At 31.6% G+C, this 17133-nt stretch overlaps 1 protein-coding gene across 3 annotated transcripts in view; it reads left to right on the forward strand.

Moving 5' to 3' along the window:
* The window catches only part of Immp2l (inner mitochondrial membrane peptidase subunit 2), an 868756-nt gene that overhangs the window by 649605 nt on the left and 202018 nt on the right, over positions 1-17133 (forward strand). For all 3 annotated transcript variants that reach the window (XM_078040070.1, XM_078040068.1, XM_078040069.1), the window contains exon 6: positions 16854-16956. In XM_078040070.1, coding sequence (XP_077896196.1) covers positions 16854-16956 — 103 coding nt within the window. The remainder of the gene's footprint in view (positions 1-16853; positions 16957-17133) is intronic.

Genomic DNA, 17133 nt, shown 5'->3' on the forward strand with positions numbered 1-17133 from the left:
GAACAAAATTGTTAAAATCTCTGTCTTTATGGAATTTATAGTTAACTCCCTAGTGAGATAAAAATCATGTAAATCATGAGAAATTATAAAGCCAGGAGTAGTTAAATGCTATGAAGAAAAGCATGCTAAGGAACAGAGGGTGACAGAAAGAACATTTTAAATAGAAAAACAAGATGTAAACAGGTGTACGTAGAACATAAATCAAGTTAAAAAGACCTTGAGGAAAGAGCACTGGGAAGTGAACAGCAAGTGAAGAGAAGGCCCAGAGTCAGGAGGAACATTGGAGACCAGTGTTGTTGAAGTGGACTGAGCAAGAGAAGATAAGGCTGAAAGGTTAGCCAGGGAACAGATCCTGTAAGACAGCGATTCCCAAATGGGATGATTTGACCCTCTAGGAGACACATGGCAACATTTGGAGATGTTTTTAGTTGTCACAACTGCAAAAGTGGATGCTACTGGCATCTGGTTCATAGAGCCAGGGATGCTCCTCCAATCCTAAAATGCATAGGGCAGTCAGAGTACAAAGTGTTATTTGGCTCAATGTATCTATAATGTCAAAACAAGGAACCCCAGATGGGCTTGTTGTCTAAAATAAGAAATTTGTGTTTTAAGTGTGATGGGAATCCAGTGGAAAGTGTTTAACAGGACAGGAGGATGGCTAGCTTAGGTCTGCTAGGGGAGTATGGCCGAAGATGTAAGATAGTGGAGACATGAAAAATGTGAGGAAGTAATTGCTGAAGTCCATGAAGATATTGGTGGCATGGATCTAGTCGGGAACTAAGGAAGAAGGGACTAGTGGTAACTCAAGATACAAATAAAAGTAAATCTTGATTTTTTTTTTATACTTTCGGCTATGGCTTTGTATTTGGTTTTTAGGTTTCACAAGGTGGTTTATACAATTTAAAAATTTGCACTAGGAAGACATAAATTGGCTTACATGGCAGGGTATCAAGAGTATTTGTCTATGGAGGTTGACTTTTCAATTTTCATGGTGACACATATGAGAAAATGCATGTTTTACTTTATCCACTTGAATCCAATTTCTTCTAGGTCCGACTTTCTTCAGATGAGTTCATTGGATATCAAAAAGTCAATTTTATTTTGTTTATTATTATTTTGGGTTACACAAGAAGTGAAACAACCTCAATCAATATATTTTTCTGCATGTTTTATCTGAATAAAACATTCCCCAAATTTCCTCATCCATAATGGGAAAGTCAGCTTTACTCAAGAGCACATTTCTTGGCAATTGAGAGTTACTCTCTAATTACTTGGGGCTTAGGAAATTAATAGCAAAAATTCATATATTTGTAAGACATAAAATCTCCTAGGAAGCTTTAGGTCAACTTTGTTTTATACAAATCCACTTAGCATACAGACGCTTTGATCCATAACCCCAGTCATGCTTTGTAGCCCAAGAATTCATGGGGAACAGCTCAGCCACTTTGTAATACTTCTGTATATAGGAAAGGAAAAATGTCTTCTGACTTCCAGACAATTCATTCATCTCTTTATTTATGAGTACTGGTAGTCTGGACCTTATAAATATTGGTTTAAAAGACAGATTCATGTTGGCTTAAGCAATTTGGGCTTAAATTGGCAATATCCTTTAAATGGTACTCTATACAACTTATTTTTCTTTATATTTGTATTTTATGAAGAATAATTTGTAGCTGTCAAATATGTAACCTAGTACCAGCTTTCAAATAAGTCATTACTTTCTCTCTATAATGCTATTATTTGAATGAGCCCATTACATAAATTCATATTAAGTAATATTTAATTGGAAAAAATTAATAAACTAATGCCTGCTTCCTTAATAGTAGTTCTACTTTTTGCAACTTTGATCATTTGAAAAGGACCCCAATTCAAATTTTACCAAATTCCAATTGATTCATATATATATATATATATATATATATATATGTATATATAGATAGATAGATAGATAGATAGATATGTGTATCTATCTATCTATATATGTATATGATGGACACAATACCTTTAATTAATTAATTAATTGATTTTTTTATGTGGTGCTGAGGATCAAACCCAGTGCTTCATACATGCAAGGTGAGCACTCTACCACCGAGCCATAACCCCAGCCCCTCAAATTGATTTTTGTGTTACAGTTGTTTATATAAATGTTATTGATAGATCATTAAAATTTATGAAACAGTGATTAAAAAACCAAATGGAAAGTTGTTTCCAAAAATACAGCATCATTGTATGCTTTGAATATTAAGGAGTTTCACCACTGTCGCAGGCAATACACTGTGTCAGGTAAAGAGAAACTAATTATCAAAAATAAAATTATAAGCCTTGATAAAAAATGGAGAAAAAGAAAGCAAACTAATCAGTTTTTAAAAATTTTTATTTATTAATTTTTTAGATATATGTGACAATAGAGTGTATTTTGACATATATACATGAAGATAATTTATTCTAATTAGGATCCCATTCTAGTGGTTGTACATGATGTAGAATTACACTGGTTATGTGTTCATAGGTGAGCAAAGGAAAGTTATATCCTATTCATTTTACTGTCTTTCCTATTTCTGACCCCCTCCCCTCCCTTCATTCCCTTTTGTTTAATTTAATAAACTTCTATTCTTCCTCTCCCTACCCTCCCTTTTTGTGGGTTGGCATCCACATATCAGAAAGAATATTCAACCTTTGATTTTGGGTACTGGCTTATTCTGCTTAGCATGATAGTTTCTAATTCCATGCATTACCACCGAATGTCATAATTTCATTCTTCTTATGGCTGAGTAATATTCCATTGTGTGTAGATCTAACATTTTCTTTATCCATTTACCTATTGAATGGCATCTAGGTTGGTTCCATAGCTTGGCTATTATGAATCAAGCTACTATAAATATTGATATGGCTGCATCACTGCAGTATGCTGATTTTAAGTCCTTTGCTTATATACTGAGGAGTGGGATAACTGGGTTATTTCATTCCAAGTGGTTCCATTCCAAGGTTTCTAAGGAATCTCCATACTGCTTTCCAGAGTGGTTGCATTAATTTACAACCACCAGCAATATATAAATGAACATTTTTCCTCACACATTTTCCTTGCCAACATTTATTGTTATTTGTATTCTTGATAATTTCCATTCTGACTGGAGTGAGCTGGAATCTTGGTGTAGTTTTGTTTTGTTTTTTTAAAAGAGAGAGAGAGATTTTTTTAATTTATTTTTTAGTTTTTTGGTGGACACAACATCTTTATTTTTTATTTTTTATTTTTTATGGGGTGCTGAGGATCAACCCCAGTGCCCTGCACATGCCAGGAGGGCGCGCTACCGCTTGAGCTACATTCCCAGCCCTTGGTGTAGTTTTAATTTGCATTTCTTTAATTGCTAGAGATGTTGAACATTTTTTCATATATTTTTTGACCATTTGTATTTCTTCTTTTGTGAAGGACCTGTTTAGTTCCTTTGCCCATTTATTGATTGGGTTGTGGTTTTGTTTGTTTGTTTGTTTGTTATTAATTTTTTTTTGAGTTCTTTGTATATCCTGGAGATAAATGGTCTTAGGAGCAGATGGTAAAGATTTTTCTCACATTCTGTAGGCTTTCTGTTCACATTCATATTTCCTTTTCTGTGAAGAAGCTTTGATATCATCCCATTTATTGATTCTTGATTTTACTTCTTTCTCTTCAGCACTCTTATTGAGGAATTCAGTTTCTAAGCCTACATGGTGGAGAGTTGGGCCTGCTTTTTTCCTCTATTAGGCGAAGTGTCACTGGTCTAATGCCTAGGTCCTTCATCCTCTTTGAGTTGAATTTGTGCAGGATGAGAGATGGAGGTTCAATTTCATTACACTACACATAGATTTCCAATATTCCCAGCATCATTTGTTGAAGAAGCTATCTTTCCTCCACTATATGTTTATGGTGCCTTTGTCTAGTATGAGATAACTGTATTTATGTGGATATGTCTCTGTGTCTTTTATTCTGTTTCATTGGTCTTTATGTCTATTTTGGTGCCAATACCATGCTGTTTTTATTACTATGCCTCTGTAGTATAGTTTAAGGTCTGGTATTGTTATACCTCCTGTCACTTTTCTGGAAAAGAATTGCTTTGTCTATTCTGGGCCTATTATTTTTCCAAATGAATTTCATGACTACTTTCATGAAGTTCAATGCAATGAACTTCTCTCTTAAAATCATTTTCATACTGTCCCAAGATTTTATGAAAATTATTGTTGAAATTTTAATAAGAGTTGCATTAAATCTATATAGCACTTTTGGTAGTATGGCCATTTTGACAATATTGATTCTACCTATCCAAGAACATGGGAGATCTTTCTATCTTCTAAGGTCTTTTTCAATTTATTTCTTTAGTGTTCTGTAGTTTTTATTGTAGAGTTCTTTCACCTCATTTGTTATATTAATTCCAATTTTTTTCTTTTGAGGCTATTGTGAATGGAATAATTTTCCTGATTTCCCTGTCAGCTGATTTTTTCATTGGTGTATAGGAATGTCATTGATGTATAGGTTAATTTTATATCATGTTACCTTGCTTTATTTTTTTTATGACTTCTAGAAGATTTCTGGTGGGATTTTTGAGACTTCTAAAAATAGAATCATTTTTTCTGCAAAGAGGGATAGATTGAGCTTTTTTTTTTTCTGTTGAATCCCTTTAATTTCTTTCTTTTCTAATTGCTCTGGGTAGGGTTTCCATGACTGTTTTGAATGGGGGTGGAGAAAGGCCATACCTGTCTTGTTTTAGTTTTTAGATGGAATTCTTTCAACTTTTCTCTATTTAGAATGATACTGGCCTTTGGTTTAGCATATATTTGCAAAGTTGAGGTATATTCCTACTATCCCTAGTTTTTCTAGTTTTTTGAGTGTGAATGGATGCTGAATTTTGTCAAGTTCTTTTTCTGAATCTATTTAGATATTCATGTGATTCTTGTCTTTTATTGTATTGAAGTGATGTATTACATTTATTGATTTCCATATTTTGAACCAGCTTTTCATCTCTGGAATGAGCCCCACCTTATCATGGTACACTATCTTTTTAATATGTTTGTGTATGTGATTTGCCAGTATTTTATTAAGAATTTTTTGCATCATTAGGAATGTTGGTCTAAGGTTTTCTTCCCTTGATGTGTCTTTATCTGGTTTTGATATCAGGGCAATACTAGCTTCATAGAATGAATTTGGTAGTGTTCCCTCTTTTTTCTATTTTATGGAATAATTTGAGGAGTATTGGTATAAGTTTTTCTTTGAAGATCTGGTAGAAACTCAGCTGAGAAGCCATCTGGTCCTGGGTTGTCCTTTGTTGGTATGGTTTTGTTGGCATCTTCTATTTCATTGCTTGAAATTGATCTGTTTAAATTTTGTAGGTTCTCCTGATCCAATATGGGTATGTTAGATCTCTGTAGGAATTTGTCATGTCTTCATGATTTTCTATTTTATTGTCATAGAGATTTTCAAAATTCAGATTATCATCTGTATTTCATTGGTGTCCATGGTGATATTTCCATTTCATAATGAATTTTAGTAATTTGAGATTTCTTTCTTTCTATTGATTAACCTGGCTAAGGGTTTGTCAATTTTGTTTATTTTTTCAAAGAAGCAACTTTTTGTTGTGTCAGTTTTTGAATTGTTTTATTGTTGTTGTTGTTGTTTCAATTTCATTAATTTCAGCTCTGATTTTAATTACTTTCTGTCTTCTCCTGCTGTTGGTGTTGTTTTGTTCTTCTTTATCTAAGGCTTTGAGATGTAAAGTTAGGCAATTTATTTGGTGGCTTTCTATTCTTTTAATGAATGAGCTCAATGCAATGAACGTCTCTCTTAGAATCACTTTCATACTGTCCCAAGATTTTGATATGTTGTATTACTCTTCTCATTTACCTCCAAGTATTTTTTTATTTCATCCTTGATTTTTTCAGCTATCCATTGGTCATTCAGTACTGTACTATTTAATCTCCAGATGTTAGTGTAGCTTTGATTTATAATTGCATTCCATTATGATCTAATAGAATGCAAGGTATTATCTCTATTTTTTTTTTTTTTTTGTATTTGCTAAGAGTTGCTTTGTGGCCTAAGATATAGTCTATTTTAGAGAAGGATCCATGTGCTGCTGAAAAGGAAGTGTAGTCACTTGTTTTGACAGATAAAATATTCTATGTATGTCTGTTAAATGTAAATTATTAATTGTATTCTTAGTTCTATAGCTTCTTTATTATTTTTCATTTGGAAGATCTAATTGGGTGGTGAGAGAGACATATTAATGTTACCCACTATTATTGTGTTGTGAGATATTTGATTCTTGAAATTGTGAAGGGTTTGTTTGGTGTATGTAAGATGCTCTGTTGTTTGGGGCATAAATATTTAAAGCTGTTATGTCTTCTTGATGTACAGTTCCCTTAAGCAGTATGGAATGTCCTTCTTTGTCCTTTCTGCTTAATTTTGGCTTAAAGTCCACTTCATATGATATGAGGATAGAAATCCTGCTTGTTTACAAGATCCATGTGAATAAAATATAAGTTTTTTTTTTTCTCATCCTTTTACCTTCAGTCTGTGGATTCCCTTTCCTGTGAGGTGAGTCACTTGAAGATAGCATATTGTTGGCTCTTTTTTTTAAAAAATCCAATCTGTCAGTCTATGACTTTTAATTGATGAGTTGCAGCCATTTACATTCAATGTTATTATTGAGAAATGATTTTTATTCCCTGTCATTTTGATTTATTTCTGGTTTTTGATTTGAATTAATTTCTCCTTTCATTAATTATTCCTTTAGTGTAGTTCTACCCTTTGTTGGTTTTCACTTTTATTTTTCATTTCTTCTTCATGAAATATTTTGCTGAGTACATTTTATAGTGAAGGCTTTGTGGTTGTGAATTCTTTTAGCTTTTATTTATTATGGAAGGTTTTTATTTCATTGTCAATTCTGAAGCTTAATTTTGCTAGATATAGTATTCTTAGTTGGAATTCATTTTCTTTCAGAGCTTGGTATGTATAAATCTAAGATCTCCTAGCTTTAAGGATCTGGATTTAGAAATCTGCTGATATCCAGACTGAGTTCCTTCTAAATGTAACCCTTGTTTTTCTCTGGCACCCTTAAAATTCTATCCTTATTTTGTATGTTAGGCATTTTCTTAATAATGTGCCTTGGTGTGGGTGTGTTGTAATTTTTGTATATTTGGCATCCTGTGTGCCTCCTGTATTTTATTTTCCATTTTGTTCTTAAGGTTTTGGCAATTTTCAGATGTTATTTTATTAAAAATATTGTGCATTCCTTTGTTTTATGTCTCTGAGCCTTTGTCTCTATCCCAATAAAACTTTAAGTTTGATCTTTTAATGTTATCGCATATTTCTTGGAAGTTTTGTTCATGGTCTCTTAACATGATCTCTTAACACACACACATACACATACACACATGCACAGGCATATGTGTGTGTGTGTGTGTGCGTGTGTGTGTGTGAATATATAAGTGATTTGTTATGGTATATTCATACATGGACATAGCATAATTTGGTACTTTATTCCCCAGTACTCCCCAATCTTTCAATGATTTTCATTTTTAAATAGGTAATTTTTTATTTTCAAAAATGATTTTTGCTCTTTATTCTTGCTTAAAAAGGATTTTCCCGATCCTAGTTTATGAATATACTTCTATTATTATTTAAAATACTTAATTTTTAAATTAATATAAAGTTATGTACATTTTCCTTTGTCCTATTGTTCAGAGTTGTTGATAATTTACTCCCATTGTGTAACACATTGGATGTTGAAAATTTCAGATATACTACGATAATATATCACATGTATCACCTTTTCCTTAAATTTATTCCTGCAACAATGCATAGGATAACTCTTGCCTACTTCCAGCTATTTTGCCCTATCTAAACCTCTAACATTGCAATCTTACTACTATGAATGAAAATTACATGTTTCCCCAATTAAACTACTATATACTATGTCTATGTCTTATTTATGTCTGTATCTCTAGTGTCTAACAATTCTTGATAGTAGTAGACACTTTGTAGATATTTGTGAAATTAATTTGATTTAGAGAGTAATTTTTTTCCTGGCTGTCTTAATTAGTATGTTATAAGAATAGCTAAGCTCACCCCCTAATTCTGATATAATATCTACCATTCATTGTGGTCTGCTCTGCTAGGCACTATTTCAAAATGTTATATGCATTATTTTATTGTATTTTACTACAACTATTTGGAGCAGTTAGTGTATTATCCTACTGTACAAGGGAGAAAAGTGAGGCCCAAAATGCAAGGTAATTTGCCTAGAATTGGAACTTTCAATCCAAGTCTTCAAATAACTTATAAACTCATATGAATTTCTCCTTTGCCTCATTCCTTTCCTGCTTCAATGTTCCCCAATTGTTCAGATTTATGAAGAAATATTTTAAAAGAAGAGTAGTAGTTTAGTGAGTTCTTTAGCTTGGAGGCATTCCTTTTTTGTTTTATTTTTATTCAATCCAAAACTCATTAAATTTGTTATTAAGAAATAAAATAGCATACATCCCTTCCAATGCCAAAAACTGATTTTGTTAAGACTGTGATCAGAGAAAAAAAGATGGGAAATTATTCATAGTTTCTCCAGTCGTTAAATATTATTGGACTTTACAACAAGAAGCACTGAAATATTTTGTTTCCTCTAGGTGGGAAAGACCAACAAACTAAATGATGAATGAAGCAGACACCTAGGAAATTATTTCTAGAGAGGACTTGGTGCAACAATACCATTTATAATAAATATTGATTTTTTTGAAAAATAAAATTATGCATAACAAATTTACTCCTTTATTTAAATTGTTTTTCTAGGAAGTCATGCATGGAATAGTGATATGAGTCACTACTTTTATTTATAATAAAGTTCAGGTTAACAATAAGTGAACTGATTATAATATTTATATCTTTAACGTTTCATGCCATCAGTCATCATTTGAGCAAAAACTAATGTTAAATATATGGAAGTTTGGTACATTCTTTACTATGTGGAGTTATCTTTTCTGTATTCAGTCAGCTTGTATAATGTCTGTAATTAAGCTGTAATTCTAATAATACTTTGACCTAGTGAAAATTTGATTTAGTATAATTTATGTTAGTTAATGCTGCATAAGTTATAGTAGCATGTAGAATATTTAAGGGAAAAATCAATAATGTCTTTAGAATTAAATAACTTAAACATATTTAATGTTTCTTCAATGAATTTCTCTTATTTTATTATGCTACTTCTCAAGGAAATAATGCACTAAGAAAAAAAATCATTTTCTGTAAATAAATAGGATTTGAATTCCATATTACTATCTTAATCTGCCGGTATTTATCAGTTATTCATATCTTGATTTAAATACTCATAATGACTTTTTTTGACTATTTTAGCCTAAAACAATATCATCTATTCAGATTTCTGTAGATAGCAATGTTTGACATTCATTCATTTATTCCTCCATTTATCTAATATTCTTTTGCAAATCCTTCTAATTTGCTGAATTTTTGTCTATGATAGTTCAGAGTCTGTAAATTATGTATTTAATTGACCTCTTTTGTTGCTTACATTTTGAATTATGGTTTTATTTATACTCTACTCAAAAGGACTGAATCTTCTTTTTTGTGCCCTCACCTATACCATCTGCATGGTTTCACATAGTAATAGTTACTCTGGAAATGTTAATTTTTATTAAGAAATGAAAATCACAGTTTTTTATTCTCACAGAGTCCCTGTCATTATGCTCACTGACTAACTGTAATATACAAGATATCACAGCATAAATTGCACCCCTCCCTTCAACACGGCTGCGTTGAGCAGTTTAGTCCAAGTATAGGCTATGAACATGTTCTGGTGGATCATATGCAGAATCTGATACTTAGAAAATGTTGGATCTTTTTCAAATTCCCTTGAAGAATTGTATTAATTTTTAAGATAGCCACAGATATTTTTAAAATGTGCGTTTTACAAAAGAAAACATTCTATATATTAAAGGTAATTGTCTCATTTATGCTTATCATCCAAATTTAGAAAAAAATATATCAAGAATATTCATCACTAAAACAATTCCTAGTTATACTAAGAACATCATATTAATTTTAAAATCATTAATTATAAAATAATTCTACAACTTTATTGTGAAGATGTATACATCTAACCTTTAATTTGAATGAATTAAATAGATTCACTCTGATCACCTAGCAACCATCTGCAGTCTGCGTTGAAAGCAATAGTTCTTTTTTTTCTAGATGAAAGATGTTAAGACTTCCTCTTTGGAATCCCAAGTAGTTATAGTCCATGGTACAGTGGAAAGGAATTTTGGAGTCTGGTTTCTATAGTATTTGCCCTGCCACTAACTACCTAGATGGCATCATTTAAATGCTTTTAACCTTTGTTTCTTTATCTGTACAAGAAGGAGTTATTTAAGTGATCATTGCTAGGGTTCTTCCAACTGTGATCAGAAGAAATGTAATTGCTTACAGTTAGCCTCAGGTGATCCAACTTCCTAGAAACATTATCACCTGATTTGCTTAAATTCATCTTTCATTAATTACGTAGCCTTCATTTCTAATTGAATACATGCTGCAAATGAAGGAGTCTGAATCATACTTTAGTATTTAATTCTGAAGGAAATATTCATCAGCATTTAGGCTTAGAATAGAGAATGTGTATATTAAGGAGCAAAAAACTTTGCCATTTTGTGACAGCAAAAACATTCTTAGGGGTTTTTAGAATCCTTTTACCATGGATTCTAAGAAGAAATTGATCTTTATTTATTAGTTTTAAATTATCCTTTAGGATAAAATACTCATTAACAACTTTTTGTCATCAGATCAAATTCAATCTCTAGTCTTATCTTGGAGATCAGATCTAATTTTTTTTGACGTTGATGTAGATAATATTTTCCTGACTTATTGTGTTAACAGATTTGCCTGTATGAGACTTGTTGAAACTCTTTTGGGTGATATGTTTATTATCTTAATCTATCTGCTGATTTTGTGACTGTATGGATTTTTAAAACTCCTTGAATTATATACTTAAAAATCACTGAATTATATTTCATGTAAATTATACTCCAATGAGTGAACTGTGCTATTAATTCGTTATTCCTTTGAAGGTAATCCACACTTTTGTTTTTTCCTCTGGGAGATCTTAGATTTTAGGAGCATTGTGGGGTAGGAGTTAAGCATTCCACAATTTCATTATGATCTATGAATTTCTATATCTTGTTATTTTCTTTCATTGGAAAAAGTATATGTTCATGTATTTCATCAATTCTGGAAAATTCTTTCCCACTGTCTTTTTGAAGATTCTTTCTTTTTATTATCTTTCTTTGAAGCTTGTATTGTATGATATGACATTTTCATAGAATATTCTCCAGATCTTTTAACATCTCTCCTGTTTTCCACGTCTTTATTTCTCTGTGTTCAATTCTAAGTAATTTTTAATATCAAATATAAAAAGGTTATATTTTACTGGAGTATGTATTTCAGTAAATTACTGCTTTCCTTATTATACTAATCTACTTTTTAAGCCACTTAGTTATATATTTGAAATTTTAGATATTCTGTTTGGTTTTTTTTCAAATGTCCTTCTTTTAAAAATATATTCTTCCTTACTCATGTCTTTAATTCTCTTTGTGACTTACAAATATTTAAATAAATGCAGAAATAAAATTCTGTGCTTGATATACCTAGAATTCTAAGTCCTTGGGGATCTAATTCTACTGTTCATTGTTTCTCCTTTTCTCCTGATTCTCTAATGGTGGCTATTTCCTCATGGGATTTGTCATGTAGGTTTGTGGGTTCCTAATGGCTGAGACTTATTTACAGAAAATCTGAAAACCCAATTTGAGTGTTAACCCTAAAGAAATTATATTTGCTTCTGCCAGATGCCCAGAGCCAATTAAAGGTAACTCTTTCCCAGTCCACACAATAGTATGAATTTAAATCTAACCTCACCTGAGAGCAATTGTAGATCATTAAGAGAAGTATTTTTCTTTCAGAGCCAACCTTAAAGAGCAATATCATCATTTTCCTTCTGTGATTTTAGGGCTTTTTAATTTTTTAATTTTTTTTGTTCTTGTTTTATTGTTATTTTCATGATCCTACCTACCAATCATGATAAAGAGACCTAGCTCCAACTCGTGTTCTTGCTGGATCCTGAACCTTTGAATCCTGGTCCCTTTAAGGAAATGAAAACCCTGAGGTCCTGGATAAGGAGAACTAAACATCCTCAGGGTAGCCACTACTTTGGACAGTGAGAATAATAAATATAATGATTTGAAAACTATAGAATATTAACTCTAATCATTCATGAATTACTAGTATAAATTACCTAAATGAAGAATATACATGTGTGTGGGCATGAACATACTTAGGAAATACTTTAAATAAGAATTCATTTTCTTATTGTAGTACCAAGAGTTGCCTGGACAGTACTTTTGTATTCAACCAGTGACACGTAAAAGTTTCAGAGACTTTAAAAACATTGTTTTCAAGGTCAAATCAAATTGGAGGCAATCATTCTTCATTCCATTTATAAGACCTAGGTAACTTTTCTCAGTAAAGCTAGTACTAAAAATGCCTTCTTTAAAAAGACAGGTAGTTAGAATACCATACAGAACTCATTTTTGACTGTCAAAACTGAAATTATTTGCAAGCCATAGATACATACAACCTTGTAGGCTGACACCTCACTTAACTGTTAAATCACCTAAAGGATTACCTTGTCTTTCTTTTATGTGAATTCAAGAGCACAAAGCTATTTAAAATTCTTTCTCTAGAGAAATTCTATTAAGAGTATTATATTTCTTTGGCAGTCCTAAAAGGAACTAGTCCAATATTTTAACATCATATTTTTAAAGCTATTTTGGGTTATTCTGTAAAGGGTTAGACTGAAATCTGAGAATTGAATTTGTCCTATGTATATGGCATGATTTTTTTTACCAATTGTACAGCTCAAAGAGTTCTTTGACACCTGTCTAGCATCTAAGTAAACCACTGTGTATTAGCATAGCAACATTTAAATGTGCATGTGAAATCACAGGTAAATTGTACTTTCACCCATTACTTTCTGCATATTTGAAAATGCAAAAATAGATTATTTTTTTCAATATCTTTATTTTAGTTATTTTCTGTGGGGCTGAGGATTGAACTCAATGCCTCACATATGCTAGGCAAGTGTTCTGTCACCAAGCCACAACCACAGCCCCTAAATTATGTTTTGCATAAAAGTTTTAGAGTGGTCAGAAAGGAGTAAGAGTTAAAAAAAAAAAACACCTTCACTAAACCATTATAAATAGTCTATAGTCACAGTGCAACTCTGGGGAAAGGCAATTATTAAAGCATAGTTCAGGTAATTTTAAGAGACTGATGCTAATAGATAATAAGCTTGAACACATTCTGAATTATAAAATGGAAAAAAATAACGGACAAAAGAAGACAATAGCAATAATAACTACCACTTATTAGGTTCTGACTAGCACCAGGACTATATTCAATGCTTTACTTAAAAATAGTCTCAGCTATAAGACCCTGTTATCAAGTGTTTAATATATACTATGTTTACCCATGGAATAACTTTTTTGAATTAGGTACTCTTATTTTCCTAGTTTTATATTTGGGAAACTGAGTTTCATTCAGATGCCCCAAATCACATAAACTTGAAAGAATTAATTCATATGTAAAAGGCATTATTGACTAACTCTAGAGGTTATCCTATACAAATTCCCCATTATAGTATCTTCATCCAACTGCTGTCATCTCGACCCATTTCGGGTGTTTTATTGGTCCCATTTTAAAGATGGGCAAATACAGATAACTTATATGAGATTAGTTGTGTGTAACAGTATCAAGATTAAAACTGGTTTAGCTTCCTTGTAGAATCCATATACTTTCCAATATACTATTCTGCCTTCATGACATATCTGTCACTATTCAGTAATTCATTCATTTGCTTATTTTGCTTATTTTGCTTATTTTTGCTTATTTTGCTTATTTTTTAAACAAATGTTTGTTGAGCACATTGTGCATGTATTCTTGTGGGCTGTGGACCTACTTAGGAAATGAAAAATGCAGAGTCCAGAAGGTTTCATCCTAGTAGGGGGAGATAGAAATTAAACAAACTGATAAATGTATGTCAATGTTAATAGGTGCAATAAAGAAAAATAAAGCATTGCAAATGACTAAAAGATAATGTCATAAAGAGTACTTGAATTTTTTAAAGAAGATACTAAATGCAAGGAAATGTGCAACTTTCACTAATATTTTTATAATGCCCCATTTTTTTTCATTGTGAGAATTGACTCCTTGGTTTATATGACATTGAAACTCAATCTGAGTTTTATCTTTTTCTTTTGGTTCTGGAAGAATATGTTTTATTAAAAACCTAACATTTCATTGAAGAAATTATTTTGTGCTGAATTTTTTGTTGTTGTTGTTAGTTCTATACCCCCCACATAATCAAAGCATTTAATGAGTCTCTCTGCCCAGGTCACAAAGCACCTTTGCATTTATGGTTTTTCTTGATATTCTCAATGACCTGACCAGACAAGTTTTATTGTAATCATCATCATTATTATGCATATTGTCATTACTCTTTATCTTATTTTACTTGGGATGTAGAATTCATTCCTGAGCCCCAGGCAAACATGAACAGTTATTCAGGGCTTCTAGCACTCTAGTTCATAACTACTGAACAATTGAAGTTGTTATGAGAGCTAAGATCCATTTTGGTCCATTGTCTAGCAGTTTGGTTAATAACAAAAAGTTATGATTAAATGAATTTGAAAGAGTCAATAAGGAAGAGGCAAGCTAGGTTCAGGACCTGGGTTTCCTGACACCCACCCAATCCAGTGCTCTACACTAGACATCAGATAGAAGACTGCTTCTTTTAGAGGTTCCCAAGTTTCTTTTATCTAGTGAAATAATCCCAAGCATTGTGAACATCTGAAAATGCATACATTTACACACAGGCATGCAGTTGTTCTCACTTATCTGTGGAGGAAGTACTTCAAAGCCCCCACGGGATACCTGAAACCTTGAATAATACTGAACTCTCTATGCTTTTTCCCCTGTACATACATGCCTGTGATTCTTAAATAGTTATTTGAAGAGACAAAATTGGAAATTGTTATCTTTCTAAGTATTTGTACAAAATACCCTGCTTAATAAGGTGAACAAATATTTGTACTTATTGGGAGAGTATGCTTTTCCAACAATTAAGTAAAAGCATCTTCTCTTTGTCATTAACACTTGATGTGGCATGTTAGTTCTTAGAGGCAATCTCATGATAAAAGCAGTACTGATGTCAAGAACTAATTGACTGATTTTAATTGAAGAACACTTATATTACAAAGTATATGATGGTAAAGATGTGTTCAACTTGTTTTTGCTTTTCTCTAAAAAGCTGAAAACCTTCTTCCCAGTAGTAATTAAAAATAAACAGCAGTCATTAACTTACTGTGGGGTTCTAATGACCACAAGATTGCTTCCTTGCATGAATGGCTTACTGATCTAAAGCAAAGTAATTCAACTTTGAAATTATCTTGAAAATTAAAAACCATCCTAGATAATGAATAGTTTCAATTTCTATAGCACCAATTTATGTGTAATTTTCCTTTTTTATGTGTTCTTCTGTACATATACAATATGCTAACAAAAAATGGTCTTGCAGGGATTCCACATCAAAGAATAGTGTGCCAAATTCAGTCTCTGGTCTCTTTAACCTTGGGGGTGATATTCATTCATTCATTCATTCATTCATTCAGCAAACATTTGTTGAAAAGCTCTTGTAGCTAGACATTTTCTATGGGGCTTTAGAGGTAGGATGATGGGAAGCAGTCTCTGCTCCCCAAAGAATTTATTACTGTGGGATTCAGATAGTACTTGATTCTAATTCTGTCTCCTTTATTTAATTGGTTATATCACAATTTACTTAACCAATTATTTTCTGTTGGATACTTAGGTAAATTTATTTTTCACAGGAGGCTATAAAAAGCCTATGTTGGATGCCCCAATCAATAAATAAATATTCACACTTCTGGTTATGTCTTTGAATGGATTTCTATAAGTAGAATAAGCAGGTCAAAATGCATGGACATTTTAGTCTTTTGAAACTTTAACAAATTAGTTCCAAGATACAAATACAGACAGAAAGGTTATATTATTTTTACATTGCGACCAAAAGTGTTTAAGAAATCCTGTCCTTGCTCCTTTTCTTGGTCAGCAATATAGAATATTCTGCTAAATGTGTAGTATCTATCATTGATGTTTAAATAATATTCAAAATTATTAAAATGTTTATAGTTTCTAAGAATAATTTGGTGCTGATCAAAATTTTTCAACTGATATTGATAATTTATATCTGACAAGAAATCATCTGGATTATTTTCTTTCTTATAAATGCTGAATTTTAAAAGTCATGTTATAAAAAGTTTCATCTGTTGATTTGAAAACTTTTTTTGAAAAAAAATAATATTATAGTTATCCACTAGTAAATTGGAAATGTTGAATATTAACGTTAATATTAAAATAATTAAAAGCAAATGTCTTGAAACAAATAGATCTCTACTTTGTTAGGTCTTACTGAATTTCTCAAGTACATATTTAGGATATTATTAGTTAAATTAAGTAGCAAAACATTATATTTGGTGCTAGTTCATTTTACTTAAGCCCAAAATTCCTACCTATGGAATATGAAAAGAAATAAAAATATAAATAAGTTTATAGGGAATACATCTTATTCCCTCTATGAAGTCATGGACTGACTTCATGGTTAACTGGTTGAATCTTTGTGACATTTCTGCTGTTCCTGAGGTTGTATGCTCAACTATTGGATTTCTGCTCTTATCTCAATGGTTACACTTTTCATTTCTAGAACCATGGGACACAAAAACCGATATGTCAAAGTCCCCCGTGGTCATATCTGGGTTGAAGGTGATCATCATGGACACAGTTTTGACAGTAATTCTTTTGGGCCGGTAAGTCATCTTTTCATGTTGTTGCCAATATAATTGGATCTCAAAAGTGGGAAAATAGGTCATTTGGATAATTCAGTAAAGACTAATTAGGAATTTTATAGTGTAACATTTTATGTTCAAATATTTCCTTTTAAATATAGAAAGAAAGATATGTAAACTATCTCACACATGTGTATG

This window comes from Ictidomys tridecemlineatus, chromosome 2 (assembly GCF_052094955.1).
Source record: "Ictidomys tridecemlineatus isolate mIctTri1 chromosome 2, mIctTri1.hap1, whole genome shotgun sequence".
NCBI classification, from domain to species: Eukaryota; Metazoa; Chordata; class Mammalia; order Rodentia; family Sciuridae; genus Ictidomys; species Ictidomys tridecemlineatus.